We start from the raw sequence: 16,081 nt of genomic DNA, 5'->3' as shown, positions 1-16,081 counted from the left end.
ACACTCCCACAATTTAATCAACTGTTCCTTGTACCATTTCCAATAGATAAGTCCCGGTCGATTTGTAGTAGGATGGCAATCATGTGACCATCAGCAGGCAGCTGGCATACATAGTATTCACTTATAGCCATAGTTACAGTGATACCATGCCGCTATCTTGAAATGATGCAGAAACCTTTAATAAATCAGTGGATCCAGATTTTAAGTCGCATCACTGCCAAACTCTAATCAGTTGGTCCTTGTGTCATTTCTGCCCTTCCCTAAAAATTTCATCCAAATCCGTCTAAATTTTGAGTAATGTCGCGCACAGACGGAATAACAGACGGACAAACCAATGCCATCATATATCAACTCCGCTGCGTTCCTTGGCGCAGCAATAAAATAGTGGTCATCCTCCACAACTACTTTGTTAGATCAAGTGCAGGAAAAAAAATATGCACACAAACATCCTCCAAGAGTGATGATTCTATAATAAAATGTTTTCTATTGTTGCTGATCATTACGTTGAAACAACAAAATGTGGCTATTCAAAGTTACTGTGGAGCAGAACATACTTACATCTCCTCGTGTCTTGATGATGAACAGATCAGCTGACCCCAATGACTCCTGCACAGCTTGTCAAGCTCACATTAAACACACAGTAAATGGAAAGAATTCATTGGTTCCACCAGCGATGATATTGAAATATTTATTACAGCTTATGAAATCACTGCTTCTATTGTAAAGCAGACCAGAGCATACAGAGCACATCCACTGTTGCTGGGCCAAAATTTATTTGGCACTAAACTGGACAGAGGGCTAATGAGGGATATTAATTGATCATTTAAAAATAAAAAATAAAATAAAAAAACGAAAAAATAAACTTGATCGTTCCATTATTTGCAGGTCCTTAGCTGTCATCCATATAAAAGTGTTCCAAGACCCAAACAAAACACCAGAACCTTTTTTTTTTTATCGTAGCTATGTAATAAATCTTAATCAGTAATTTTTTTGTTGGCAAACAAGTTTCACTGTTACAACAGATATTAGTTATGAGGTCATTCAACCTGGAAACTGATACAAAAAGGAATAAATAAGAAGCCATAATCATAGCCGATAATAAAAACTTACTTGTGCCACTAAGCTTACTTCCGTCCTCTGTTTTTATTACCGCTCAGTTAACAAATAAATAAATAGATTTTCTCCTTGAGGAAGAAGAAGAAAAAGAAAAAAACACTTCCAGTTTTTCTCACTCCAAAAGCTCTTTCTTTAATAAGTAAAACAGCCATCTTTCTTTTTCTATACAAGTGCCTGGTGCTCATCAAGGTTCAATTTGTTCTCTTTCTGAGAAGCACAAGCGTTTTCTGAATGCCAATGCAGATGCAGAATGCACCGCAAACCTTTCACCTCGTGATTTTCTGTCCTTGACGATCTGTGAATCAGAACTCCGCTATCTACACAGGAAAAAAAAATTAAAGGAAAGGAAAAAAGAAATCCAACGGAAAAGGAAAACAGACCCAAAAACTAAAGGTGAATATATTCCACAAATATGCCTGCATGATAAGTGAGTCCTTGTGATGTTTTTTGTGTTATTTTGTTCCTATTTTGATGGTCATTTCTTTGAAAGTGATAAAAGAGAAAAAGAAAAACAGACTGGAACCAGAAACCCAGAAAGGCCAGCACAACAGAACAAAATTGCTCCTAAACACTACATTTACAGAGACAAAGGGTTTGCTCAGAACAAAAAAAAGCATACTATTATGTGCAATGCTAGTTATCTGTACAGTTACATAGAAATATCTCATAATTCTCTTATTAGTTTTTTTCTCCCTCTTTTAACAACTGTTATTACAGTAAAATGAAAGGAAAAAAAGAACAGCTATGCTTGAAAGCATACGATCAATAATTCCTTTAAGGTAATTGTTCAAAATGTGTGTATCTGTGTTGTTGTTGTTGTTGTATTTTTTTGTTTTTTTTGTCTTTTTCTTTCATTGAAGGGACACTTCAGCAAACAAAATGTGCTGCAACTCACCAAAGAGGAAGAAAATCTTTCAAAAGTCAATATAGATACAGAAGTATAATAAAATAGTCCTTTTTTGACTTCCCGTTTATTCTGGCGACAGTCTCGACTTTGGGGCTAAGCAGTTCCTTTTTGACTGTCAGACCTACAGTGTGTCTCTGAGACCTAAAAATCCTGTGTGAGGAATTCTTGTCTCTTTTGACAATGAGACAAAAAACATGCCAAACCACATTTGGTTTGGAGGTCGGAGGGGAGGCAGAGGGACACAACATCAACATCCTGTAATGTCTAACAGTCACATATTGGCCCCCCCGTTCGATTATTATCCTGTTTGTGGTCAATAACAGCAAGAGTACAGTTATTTTCTCTGCCTCAGTCTTCGGGACACAGAATAAAAAGAAAGGCTACCACTGCCAACGACTGATGGAACAAAGGGGACACAGGGAAGAGAAGAAGGGATATCGGTGGGGTTGTGTTGGGGCCTATAGGCTGGTGACCAGGTGCAGGGGCTCCTGGGGGGTTTCTTCAGGAGAAAGATCCTCTCTGTTGGGGGGCACGATGAAACCGTCGCTGCTACCCCGTCCAAGCTGGTAGTAGGAGTGCAGCTGGTGCAGGTGGTTACGAGAACCCAGGTTGGGCATGCTCTTGTAGTAAACGTCGTCCGAGCTGGCCTCGGGGCTTTTGGCGTCGCTGCCCTCCTTGGAGCCGTCGGCGGACTCGGCGGACGGGTCGGGCAGGCCGGGCAGCATGGGCATGCTGGTGTACAGGGAGTCTCTCTGGTGGTTGTGGCTGGGCGACGAGCCCTCATCCTCGGTGTGCTCGTTGGTGAGAAGGGGGAAGAAGCTCTCGCTGTTCTCTTGCGGGATCCTCCGCCGGGACGACGACGAGGTGGTGGCGGACGAGAAGGGGTGGTGGGGCAGTGGGAGGGGTGGTGGCACCGACTGGTGGAGGTGATTGTGGAGGTTGTCGACCGCCTGCAGGGAGGGCGGCGGACGTTGCGGCAGCAGTGGGGCGTTCGATTCCTCACGGATCAACTCAAGGCCCAAGCCTTCGTCGTGGTGCGGGCCGAAGGTGGAGTGCTCATCCAGGCTCAGCGCCACATTCATGCCCATACCCACCCCCAATCCCATCCCGTAGCCGCCATCTTTGCCGCCGTTGCTCACGTTGTTGACAAGCTTGTTCATGAGGTTTCGATTCTGCTCGGTCGAGCGCTCGTGGGAATTGTTGAGGTAAGAGGGGATATAGTTGGAGGTGAGCTCTTTCAGGATCTTCTTTTCCAGGGTAGTCTCCTTGTGGTTGTAGCCCCGATCAATGATCTGGACGCAGTCACTCATGTACTCGGCGCTGGCGATGCTGTAGCTGTTGCCATGGTTACCATTCAGTGGTAGAGTATCCATGACACTTGTATCCCGGGCATTGTTCAGGATTCCCTCTGAAATGAAAAACATGGGGTCGGGGGGGTTTGGAGTGGGCGAATGAGAACGGCAAAATCTGATGAGATGTAATTGCCACAGCTAAATGTTAACCATTGTCACCAACACAAATTACAGCCATCAAACACTGTGGCTCTTGAATTCTGAATTATGTCCTGACACTCACAGTTCTCTGGATTACATGAAAAAACAAAATATGCAGGAAACATCACACGCACTTACCTTGTTACACAAAACCTCCTTTTTTTCCACTCAATTTCTATTAAATTCAACTGATTAATCAATGGCAGTGATGAAAACACTAATATATGTGCGACACAGAACGACACAGACCTCAAACACAGCACGAAAACACAAAAGCAAGCAAACAGAGACAATAAGAAGAAGCCATGCACTTAACTTTAACAGTGAAAGACAAACCAGAAGCTCTAAATTTGGACCCCAACCATATTGTCCCATGTGAGCGATGGCAGGAATATAAATAACGCTTCATCCATGTGAACAGAACTAACTGACTCTCTAAACATGAATTAGGCAGCGGGGAAGGAGACTTTCTGTTCTCTCTACATGTAACTTTTATATTTTATCTCCTTGGCCGAGCCCGTGCTATCAACATCAAAGCAAATATTTGATGATAATTCAAACTACCTCGGACAAGGCCATCCAGCTTGTTAAGTGTCAAAGCCGGCGTCTGACCTCTTGAAAATTTGACAAGACACAGACCTTCAAGAAGTGCACTGGCTTGATCAAAGTGAATGGCTTGGAAAAACATGTAATAATATAAAAATAAGTGCATGAACAAAGGCTCGGCATTCTGGCAAAAAGATTACAGATCGATTCATATTGATGCGCCTCATGAAGCGTTGATTGGATTTGCGTACTCAGATGCCACTGGATGTAAACAGATCTCCTTGTTAATGGTGAGGCGCCTTTGTCACAAAAGAGTTCTACCACTTCCAAAGGGAACGACAGAGTTTTCATTAACCCCCCCTTTTAGTCAGCATCAAGTGAAAAGAAAGTAAAAGCCAAAGTCAATTACATTTGATAAGCAATGTTTAGTTTGACTCCCATACTTGTCTCTCTGTAGGGCTCTTTTAGGGACAGCATGAGGGGAAGGAAAGAAGAAAAAGAAAACACAATAAGCATAACAGTGACAGGTCGAAAGAGAAATGTGCACATACAGTATGCAGATGATGCATCAAGAAAATGTTTCTGGAATGTCACCATGCGAATTTTTTGCCACAGAAAGAACCTCTCTTAACAAATACATTGATAAAAAAGGGATGTTTGGCTGTAGCTTTTATTTTTGCAGGATCCCGGCAAATGCACTTGAGCGTCAAATGCACCGATAAATCTTTTGACGCATTAGCATTTTCATTCTTCCAGATATTTCTTTCCCATCTATTGCGATGTAAGTGAATTATAGCCCTTCATCGCGAGCTCCGATGCGAGTACTTGTATTGCATACATAAATTATCCGCCGATCAAAGCTCTCTGTGAGTTTTTATCTCAGTTTTACACGAGTTTCCCTCCAGTTTTACAGACTCACAAAGTTACGGCAATCTCATATTGACTGTTCGGAGCTGGAATAAAGTAATAACAGCTCTGCAGAGAGAAAAATAGCACTCAAATAGTCAGACTGATCCAGAATAAAAGTGGATACTGTAGCTTTCTGGCTGATCACACACATACCCAGATCTAATATTTGTAACGGTGCAAGAGCTGATATATTAAAAAAAACTCCTGAAAAACATGAAAAATACCATGCAGATCAAATTTACTTTTACATATAAACCCACATTTTGAATGTAAAAACAAGCAATTTTAACACTAAAAGGTTAAGAATCAAACAAATGGCAGCCCTTGTGTTTGCTCTGCATACTGCTCCCTTTCTATGCAGTATGAATGATTTGCATTTTAAATTATCAGTTTCAATGACATTTATCACAAAGCAACGATGTTTGACAACCCAACAGCAGCATTAAAAAGAATGAAATGCTAGCACAAGAAAAACAAAGAGACAAAAGACATGGCAGACAAGCTTCACTGACAACGTTAGAGCACATTTAAAATAAATGACTGGTGGTGTATCCGGCTCCCTGTGGGCACACATTCTTGATTTCAGAGGATTTCCTCATTTTTTTCTGCAATCTGTGTTGGCCAAACAGCAATGCGGGAGAGTGACTTATGTAACCGAGCTGCATGCCCTGACCAGAAGCCAAGATACACCACCAATGAAAAACCCCACAGCAAAATAAACCTGGAGGATTTTTTTTTGGTGATAAAGCAATAGTTCAAGACATCTAGAGCAGTGTTTTCTTTAATTAAAGCCCTGAAAAAACTCTTGAGGGTGGTATTTTCAGCTTGGTCTAAGTCCATTACAATCATCTGTGATTGTTTATTGTTTTAGATTGGGAACAAAAAAGTGCCACCTAATGGTTTCCCCAGGACCAGGCATGAAATAAAGAAAACACTGCTCTAGCCACAATGTTAAAGAATGAAAAGAAGCTAGCACACCTTGTGCGTTGTACATGCCCAGAGGGTTGTTATAGACTGCCGATTCCCCAAGCAATGTATTATAGGGATTGTTAGTGCCATGAGGACGTAGGAGTGCATTAGGTATAAGATGGTTAGCCATAGCCCCTGGAGCAGCCAGAAAGAGACAGAGTGAGACAGAAAAAAAGAGAAAAAGAGCGTAGAGACAGAAACAGGTAGGTGAGAAAATAAATTGAGATATAGAGGGAAAGAGAGAGAACATACATATCAGTTTGGCAGATGCAGCTGAGCAATGACAGCCATTAACATCCAAATGATCACATGATCATTAATGTGTGGGGGGGTTAAGCTACATGAAAGTGGCAGCACTGAACTGACATGGCTAATGGCACCGATGGAGAGGGCGTTAATTGTACTGCTAAAGCCCCCCTTTTTGTACTTCATGTTCAGGCAGCATTCACGTGTTAAGAGACATAAATTACAAAGAAGCACCAACATGGCCGACACAACACATGTATTGTTACATTTCTACACTCAAACAGGGCTTAATACAGTAATCATTCAGGACGCTCATTAATCTTTATGGGGCCAAAACTGATTAATACATGGCGGCCTGAAGGTTTGTGAACCCATTTCTGCATAATCATGACAGAAAACATTATCAGATTTTTATTCAAGTCCTAAAAGTTTATCCCTATTAAAACAAAAGAGTTAAAAAGAAGGTTCTTTGCAATTTATTTATTGAGGAAAATAATGTAATGTTGCTTATCTGTGAAGATAAAGTAACTAAAACCAATGGTGTGCATAGCAGAGGTGCAAAGAGAAGTCATTGTTCTTCAAAAAAGAGCACTACCAACTGCAGTTTGTTATTAATTATGTGGACAAAACAGAAGACTACTGAAACATGTTCTGTGTAACGATGAGACTAAAACAGAACTTTTTAAATGAGAAGAGTTATGTTCAGAGAAGGAAAACATTACACTTGAGCATAATAACCCTATTTTATCTGTGAAGACTGGTGTCATCTGTCTCATTTGAGTTCTCTTTCACTATATTTAGAGCTTGTAGGAAAATCTAATGTTGTTTCAGGTCATATTTATGTACACATTTAGAAATTGTAAAGGGTTTGCAAACGTTACAGCACCAGCGTCGAAGACTTTTAAACTTATGTAACTGACCATTTGCTAAATCCTCCTCCTCAACTTTAATGGGTAAAATTAGACATGGCAAGTGTGTCAGTGTTTGTCAAAAAAAAATATTAAATTTATTACTGGATTTACATTAAAGCAGCCTACATTCAAGTGGTTTGTTGTGAATTGGATACTGTTTTCTGATATTTGTCCATGAGTGCCATCACTGTTTAGCAATTTTAGCATCTGTGTTCCACTGTTGCTCTGAATTCAGTGAAATTTACACTTAAAAAGGTGTGTTGTCAATTACGTAGTGTTTTCTAACAATATGGAGGCTGTTCCTGAATGCTGTTATTGATTAGCAACATTAGCATCTCTGTTTTGCTGTTGCACTGAAAATGGACAATATAGTATCTAAGCTAAGCGGTCAAAAATGTGATGGTAGAAGGAAATAATGACTTAAGATTACATTTTACTTTCAACCAGTTCGTGAAGCTTTTGCCAGCTTAACAAGCTAACTCCTCCTGGAAAGAGCTGCCAATTCTGACGAAAACAAAATGGCTGCCGGAACCAAGTGACACACCCGCTTTGTTTCAAAAACTTTTTCTTTTTTTTAAAGCTAGAGTCAAACACAACGTGAAAATAGAAAAACCTTAACAAGCAACAGAAGTATGGAGCCTCAGCAAGTCAAAACGCTTCACTGTTATTATTGCTTCTGGCACTGCAGATCTTTTTGAACCGAAGTGGTGTAATATTTCCTTCTCTCCAAAGAGCCAAAGTTTAATATTATCTCATTCTCTTTGTGCTGCCCGCAGAAATAACCTTTGAATGAAGTGATATGTCCTCTCTTTAGTCGAGATGGTCATTACTTTGCCTCAGCCTCGCCTCCTTCACACAAACACAACAGAGGCTCATTTTCTATTCATGCGATGCTTCGTCTTCAGATACGAGCTGCCAGGATCTCGCCCGAATGACTCATCAGTTTCCCATCCACATACCAGCACACCAAAGCAACCTTCACAGTCTGAGCCCAGTGATTAGCTGCACATTTTGAAGGCTGCAATCTTAAACATGAATGCAGCAGATTCACCCTAATGTTTGTTTTTCTTTCGCTGATGATAAAAATAATTTATTTCCAAGCGTTTGAATACATTATGCGGAATATCAAGCGTGCTGAAAATATTTGCGCATTCATTTCCTGTTTACAAGTTGTCCTCCCCCCCCTGTCAATGTGGTATGATGCTATTATTTTTAAAAGAAGCCAAATTGGAGACTTGTGAGGGCGACACATATGCTGAAGCGGGTAAACATCTTTTATCTAGTACACAGCAATTACATCCTCCGGCAGAGTGTGCTATTCTTTTGTGACACTTCGAATCTGTCACAGCAATGGAGAAAAGGTTGTTTTATTACTTTGTGACTCTTTTCAAAAAAGTTATTTTTGTAAATTTGTGTTCTAATTGCACAAATTCTATGTTGGAATAATGAAATAAAGGAACTACAGTGCTGTTGTTTAGGCATTAATTAGTTTTAAATTTTGCTTGGGAGACAGAATGTTGGTTAGATTTTTTTTTAACCGTAATTTGTTTGCTGCTGTTTCTTGCCATAATTACAGTGTGTTCTATAAACACCAGCCCCCTTTACAGAGTCTCCCAATGACAGATTCCCCCACTTATTGTTGTTTTTGTTGAAATTGGACGATTTCCAAAAAGAAAAAAAAGAACATCACACTGATTGTGTGGCAGTAATCCTGAATGCTGGGATAAATTGAACATGCAACACTATCAAGATGATTGCATGACTCTCAAGAGCATCAGCTGCAAGACAACGAAGAGGGGAATGAAAAGGACAAATCAGTAGCACATATTCGCTCCTCAACTTGTAATTCTTTAATAACAACACGGGAACAAGCGTTGGATGAGTGCGATTCTATTTGCATCTGTTCCTGATGATACTTGTGCTGCAGGATCACTCAGATCCAGGCCTAGTAAGAAGCTAGAGGGGTGTAAAAGTGCATTAACAATTTCTAGCTCTGCTATTTTTCTTTTTTTTTGTCTTTATGGAAGATCCATGCAGACTTTTCTTCAACTCCCCTGACCTGCAGTCCAACCTCCAGCCTGATAAAAGCTGCGCCTGTTGATGGTGCTAAGCTGAGTGGCTAATTATTGAGATCATGACACTTCCTCACTGTGTCGAACATCAATCCATCATTGTAACTGTGCATTAGCGTCGATGCAAGCAGGCGCCCAGAGCGAATTTAGAGAGCGAGCGAGTGCCGAACTCAAGCCTTCTATCAAGAGATGTGATGACTGGGGAGGAATGCCAGCAAGTGCAGGCTTCTGCTATGTGATATTAGATGCAGCCCGGTGTCGATTTCCTCCATAACCTGAGAGACTTCGCAGTTAACTCCACTCACTGTCTGTCTCTGTCAAACGCATTATGCTAAAACGCTCTTTATTAATGTGTTTCTGAGAGTGAAATTTGCTGAATTAATTTCTGGCTTGTTATTCGGCACCATTCCTGAGACAATTCCGAGGTTCTGTTTCAAGGCTTTTGATGTCAGATGGCTCAATAAAAAAGGCTCCTTTGACGCAGTAATCAAAAGCACCAAAATTAGAATTCTCACAAACAATTTCACAAAACAAATTATCACAGTTACCCAAAACGTGACTACAGAGCTGCCAATTGTAAGGTTGCTTTGTGTAAGACATCTTTTTGTTTCGTTGTGCGAAAGGAGCAAAGTTGTAGAGTTTTTCAGCAACAAAAAGTTTACTCATGCCAGGTTTTTAAACATGATGCTTCGTGTTCAGCCGTTTCATGGAACTTTTTGACATCATGGTGCACTTTCTTTGTATCTTTCAACCTTTTAGCCCCCTAAAAATCTCTTTAAACGTTAGGATTCCTGCACTGGATAGCTGTTTTCAGTATAATTATGCAGACTGTGTCTTATAAACTATCTTTACCATCTAATCCTGTTTACTTGCATATTTCTTTAAATGATTTGCTTGTGCTTTAAAATAACAAACACGATGCACGATTTTCTACAGCAGCACGACACCAAAAACAACCAAAAAGTATGTTTCATCCTCTTGACCCATTTGAAGCTCATTGTATTGTGAGTGACAGCACTTTTCATACACTGTATTTCTTAAATTCCTACACTTTGCTTCAGAATGTGCTAGTAATTAAGATATGAGTTTCAAAAAATGCATATTTTTTATTTGGAGTTTTAATTATCAGGTGGCAAACTGATGGCTGATTTTGCCTTGACTTGAAATGTTGGATTGAGGTTTTAAAGCTTCACTTGTGAAATAATCATTTAAAAAAGGCTTTTAATTTTGTAAAGCCCTTGAGTTCCATTGAGAGGAAAGGAATTATAGCTGGAATTCATGAAATGAGTGAAAAAAGATGTGCCTCTCATTAGTCATAAAGTCTGAGGTGAAGGCCGGTGTGCTGAGGAGGAGTTTTTGGTTAAAGTATTTGCAGTGGGACCAAGTACCTCTGTTGAGCGATGCTGAGCTGTTGATGTCGCCGGTCATAAAAGAGGACTCGGACTGTTTTCTGACCGTGTCGTTCCACATTCGACGGATGCGGCTCTGCGGACACAAACAAAAACATGTCAGATCACATCAGGATGTCCACTCTGAATGCTGTCAGTAATGCAAAAAAAGGACAAAACGAAAATCAACCAGACAAAAGCAGTATTACTAGTATGTTGAAGTTTTTTTCCTCAAGCAGTAAAGAAAAAAAGAAAAAGCCTTTGAATCATGAAGCAAGCCAGCAGTGGGGATAAGTAACCTCCAATTAAAGATGAGCATTAGTACTGGGATAGGTGGAGTCAATAATAAAGTCATCAGTCAAGCTCTGAGTCAGTGTCTTGGTTTGCGAAGGCTCAATCCAAGAGAGTTCATCCTGGTTAATTATGATGGAGTCCCATGGGCTGTTGCACAAGCTAAGGGTCTGGATATCCAACCATGGAGCTGAATACTTTCTATCCTGTGCCAGAGAGGCTTGGCAGAAGATTGTTCAGAAAAATATATAAAAGGTTATGAGATATTTCTAAAGAAAATAATGCATTAAAGAGTTAAAATCCTAAAAAAAAAATTAATGAATTGGTTAGTTATGATCAGGACGGATGTTTGTGTTCATGTTTGTTTGAGTTTTTTTCACATTGACATTTTATTGGCATTTTAGTCCTTAAGGTCCTGTGTGTTTTGTTGGTATTAAATCTGACGCTGCACAAAAATAATAATTGGAATCAGTGTTGGTGCTCATCATTCACGTCTCTCATGCTATGATGATAATAATATAAAAAATCCACTTACTGCTAATTATTACTTTTGCATCACTCATGAGAGAATGTGTAAATTATACAATAACAATAAAAGCATAAAATCGGGAGGTTATGATTGCAAAAAATGGCAAGAATAAAATAACAAAATAATATTTTTATTTCATTATTTTGACATTACGAGGATGTTTTTGTCTTTAAGGCCATCATTTTTGTTTGTTTTTTAATATAAAAACAATAATTACATGTACACAAAATGATACTTGAAGGGTCAACATTTAGGTATTTTACAATTAAGACTGAGGCTACATAAAAGGCGAACCAAATGGAAGCAAAAAAGGATATCGATTCATTTTTTTATGGTAGTTCATTTTTTTGAGGACATTTTTGTCCTTAAATTCGGTACTGTGAATCTTTTTATTTTAATCTGACACTGCACATAATATGCATAAGAGTCAATGTTGTTGCTGATCACTGACAAATCTTACACTATAATACTTTATAAAAAAAACATCCACTGAGCTCTATTTATTTGAAAAATAATATTTTTTTGTCTGTTTTTGTCATTAATAAAAAGCAACAACAGTGACATCATGAAACAAAGGGACATTTAAATGTTTTAAATTAAAAAATATATATATATATTTGGTATTATGATAACAAAAAATGCTATCTAAAAATGCTTTGTGATTAAATGCTTTACTTGAAGCATTTTTGAATGGACTGGACATCCTTTCTAACAGATGAATCAACAATGAATTCACCAAACTAATGGCTGAAATACAGTCATACAGCAACATCATGCGGCTTTAAACAATCCCCCGCGTTAGCCAGACTCATCCAGAGGAAATTATCTATTGATCTTAGGGGTATTTATATGTGGTGCTTCCAGTTATCCAGTCATCATCTCAGCTTAACAACCTCACCTGTTTCGTCCGTCTATACGGACGAAACAGGTCCTCCTGGTGGAGGAGCTTTACTGCAGCTCCTCCACCAGCAACAACAACATCAAGGTTCCATCTACAGCTCCCTTGAGGGATCTCTAACTGGATGCTAGATATGTGGGGCTAACCCTATAAATCCACCTAATCGATGAGGTCAGCCGCAATCTTTTAATTAAACGAAGCTTGTTCATTTTGACGACTTAACAGTCTGACCCCAAGAACCTGTCGGCAGGTTTGAAAGGCGTGCTTTCTATGAAATCATATTGAATTATTTTTCAAATAATAGGTCCTAACGGGATTATTTTCTCAATTATCACAGTCTGATATATATCAGTGATTAGTAACAATATTGATTCCAATCTATTAATGTACAATATATTGCTATTATTTTCCACTTTCATTGAGTTACTTTTTGCTATTTTTTTAACCAATGTCACTCCTGACCACAACTAAAAAAATATTCTTTATTTTCAAGATTTTAAGCTTAAAAACGTCAGGTAATATAAAATAAAATGAAAATACAAAAAATACAAGTGTTTACCATCCAATTAGTGGCAAGTGGACATTTAATTGTTATATCATCACAGCCTGAGATATGTTAATGATTAGTCCCAACATTTATCCTGAGGCATTATTATTTTTGTGTCAGACAGAAAGAACAGCAAAAACTCACACTTAGGACCTTGAAAACAAAAATCTCAATGAAATCTCACAGTAAAAAAGCAAAAAAACAAAAACAAAAAAACAACCCCCCCCAAAAAAACAAAACAAAAACAAAAACAACAGCATCTGACATTTATCAGAGCCAGATTTAAAAGAAACAAAAATCCTGCATTCTTGAACTGATCATGTATAACAGATGATTCTGTCAGGAAGTCAGGAAGATGAACCAAGTCTAAGCTGCAAACCATGATTTTTCATCAAAATCACTTTACTTAACACGTCAAATTTAAAAATATTGTCAAAAACAAATAATTTGCTCGAAACAAGATTCAGTAAAAAAAAAAAACTAAACTAAAAATCTGTGTTTTTTGGCTCAACAGTAAAGTCAGGAGCGTCTCAGCTGAGATTAACAGTCAGGTGACAGAAATTCAGGGAGTTTTTGGCAGAATTGGGATGAACTGCAGGCTGTGTATGCACATAACACCTGTTGATATTTACACTGTGATTGTTGAGTCCAGTTTTTGTAAATTTCTGCCCAATTAACAATTGATGAAATTCACCTTTATTTTTTCTCTTTATTTCTAATTTATCACATTATAACTTTATCATACTTCACAAAAGATATTTCCAAGTTCTTGCTACTTCTAGCCATGGCTGTTCTGTTTGTAAAGAGGTGCATGATTTTATATTGCAGTGAAAATAGAACCTATAGTGAGAAAAAACACCCAGAAACTGTGTGTGCAACAGTTTGTGCGCTCAGTTATGTGGTTTCTAAAGTGCACTCTGGCTTCTCTTGGAGTTTATTTGCAACCTCTTGTACAGCTCGCTGCATTTTCAGATCTTAGTCATTACTTTGGTGAGCGCAAGATTATTAAAACCGACAGGAGAGACTCTAAAAGGAGTCCAATTATGTAATGAACAGTACTTATCCTTTGACCCTTTGATCATCTATGTTATTGTCAGCCATATGCAAAATATAACACGGTTGCTGTTTCCAAGCTAAAAATGACAGCACTGCTTTTAAGAACCCTGTTTTTCTGCCACCAACACCTCAGACAGGTTTCAGCTTAATTAAGTCATTGGCAGTGCCATCATCATTAGCTAAAATTGGAGCAGCTATCAGTGCACGTCACCTAAACTCCTCCTGAAATCCTCCACTGCAGGCTGACATTTAGACTGAGAACATGTTTTCTATTCCTAAGAGCTTAAATGCTTTTTTCACATCGCAGACGACTTCTGTGTCAACCTCCAGATGACCCGTAGCTCATATATTTTAACAGCAATGCAAACTGACACAGCTGATCTCATTAACATATTGTACATCATGTTGTCCCCCCACAACCGGGGACACAGATGGGCTGAAAATGACACTGCTATTTCTTCTTGTTTTGGTCAGACAGAAGCTCAAACTATTCATAGCCGACGGGTTCAAATGTACTTTGCTGATTACACATTCATTTCGAAGCTTCGGCGAAAGCAATAAACACGCACATCTCTCCGAGTGTTTCCATTCCTGTCGTCGTCATATAAAGCGAGTGAGCGTGAGGTTAGAGCCATCTTGGCAAAGCACTGTGTATAATTAAATGCTTTGATCTGTATGCAGAATCCAGCTTGTATAGTGGGTTGCCACTGCATGCTCCACTCTAAGGACTATTTATAATTGAACACTAGAAGGAAATCACACTCTTTGGAATATGGATATGATGTTCAATTATGGTGTATCATGGCAATTCACCCTATACTTCATGTCACTGTGAGAGGAATCCATTAACAATTTACTTTACAAGGAGACTTACCACTTACGCACAAGAATTCACAAGTCTTGGCAGAGTCGGCCAGATCTGAATTTGTAAGTGTGAATAAATTCCTCACAAAGCTGGGGCCAATACTTTAGTCAGCATCACTGTATCAGAGTGCAGCGTAAGAAAACCTTAAGCTGAACAAGAATCGCATTTTCCTGCATAAAAGCAAACATCTTTGCCGTACTTTTTGAAATCTATCGTGCACAGCCATTATCAAAATCTCTTATTCAGGAGAGGACATTCTGTGTATTTTTTCGAATAAAATCTTCCCCTGCCTGTAGCTGCACTACACGGCTGGAAAGCATGCCCAGACCCTATTTTTAGCGAAGATTCAGTGGTAATCCGGAACAGAATAAGCATCGATTTGCTCTGGTTTGGTGAAAAAGCAACACTGAGAAGGAAATCAAGCTGGTAAAAAAAAAAAAAAAAAAGATATTGATTTTAGAAGTTAAAAAGTGTCCTTGAACCTGTGACCCTGTGGAATAGCGTCCTGGAGCCCGAGAGGCGGTGCCTTTTCCAGAGCCGATGGAGCTGTCCACACTTTTGCCACTGCAGCAGTGAGTTCGCAGGCATTTTCCATATTCCTTACGCACCTACAGAAAAGAAAACCACACACAGGCACAGCACACAAACATCAACATCTCACTGTGTTTCACTGCAACATGTGAGTATGCTTTCCAGCACCCTAACCAATACAATTAAACCAAAGGTCCCATATTTTGCCCCTTTCCAGCATTATTTATGTCTCACATGTCCACAGATAAGAGGCTTTATTGTCATTGAGAGGGTGCAGTGAAATTCCGTATAGAGTTTATCTTTCAATTTTTTAGCGCAAAATTTTACCAATTTCACCCTGACTGTGTAACTGTAAGTCCTGTTCTACACGTTATTTTAGTGTCTGTAGCTTTAAATGCAGCTATGCTACTGCTGTCCCCGCCCCCTTCAGGAAGGAGACACTCTCTGATATTGTGACTGACAGCGTAGAGCAAAACGGTTGCCCACACAGCAGCCAAAATTGTTGTCTGACAGCAATAAACGTGAAAGAGAACAGCTTCAGTAAGAATTCAGCTGTGTGACAATACATCATGTCTGAGCACAGAGAGCAGGAGAGAAATGAACAGTTGTAAGATGCTGTTCATTGCAGTCAAATTGCTCTTAAAGTTTCCAGAATCTCCTGAATGTCCCATAGAGCTCTGACCTGTGGGCATGTCATTGGGGCATGAGCCACATTAGCACAAAAATAAGCAAAGGATTTTCCAATTGTTGTGGTGACATTGTGATCAAAAGTAAAACTGAATCCACTGGATCTCCATTGCCTCAGAT

The 16,081-nt window shown here is 39.1% G+C and overlaps 1 protein-coding gene across 7 annotated transcripts in view; it reads right to left on the bottom strand.

Annotated features, from left to right (window-relative positions):
• Positions 1 to 674: 674 nt before the first annotated feature.
• Positions 675 to 16,081, bottom strand: part of LOC110962602 (adhesion G protein-coupled receptor L3-like) — a 266,798-nt gene continuing 251,391 nt past the window's right edge. For 2 of the 7 annotated variants that reach the window (XM_051943678.1, XM_051943677.1), the window contains 5 exons: positions 15,226 to 15,351; positions 10,558 to 10,654; positions 5,950 to 6,075; positions 4,506 to 4,523; positions 675 to 3,431 (listed from right to left, as the gene is read on the bottom strand). In XM_051943678.1, the coding sequence (XP_051799638.1) occupies positions 2,482 to 3,431; positions 4,506 to 4,523; positions 5,950 to 6,075; positions 10,558 to 10,654; positions 15,226 to 15,351 (1,317 nt within the window). In that variant the 3' untranslated portion in view covers positions 675 to 2,481. Of the gene's footprint in view, positions 3,432 to 4,471; positions 4,524 to 5,949; positions 6,076 to 10,557; positions 10,655 to 15,225; positions 15,352 to 16,081 lie in introns of all 7 variants that reach the window. The other 5 variants (XM_051943682.1, XM_051943679.1, XM_051943680.1 and 2 more) reach the window with 5 other exon arrangements.

The sequence above is a fragment of the Acanthochromis polyacanthus genome, chromosome 23 (genome assembly GCF_021347895.1).
Source record: "Acanthochromis polyacanthus isolate Apoly-LR-REF ecotype Palm Island chromosome 23, KAUST_Apoly_ChrSc, whole genome shotgun sequence".
Lineage (NCBI taxonomy): Eukaryota > Metazoa > Chordata > Actinopteri > Pomacentridae > Acanthochromis > Acanthochromis polyacanthus.
Note: the sequence above shows the minus strand (reverse complement) of the source record. Positions and strands in the feature narration are given on the sequence as shown.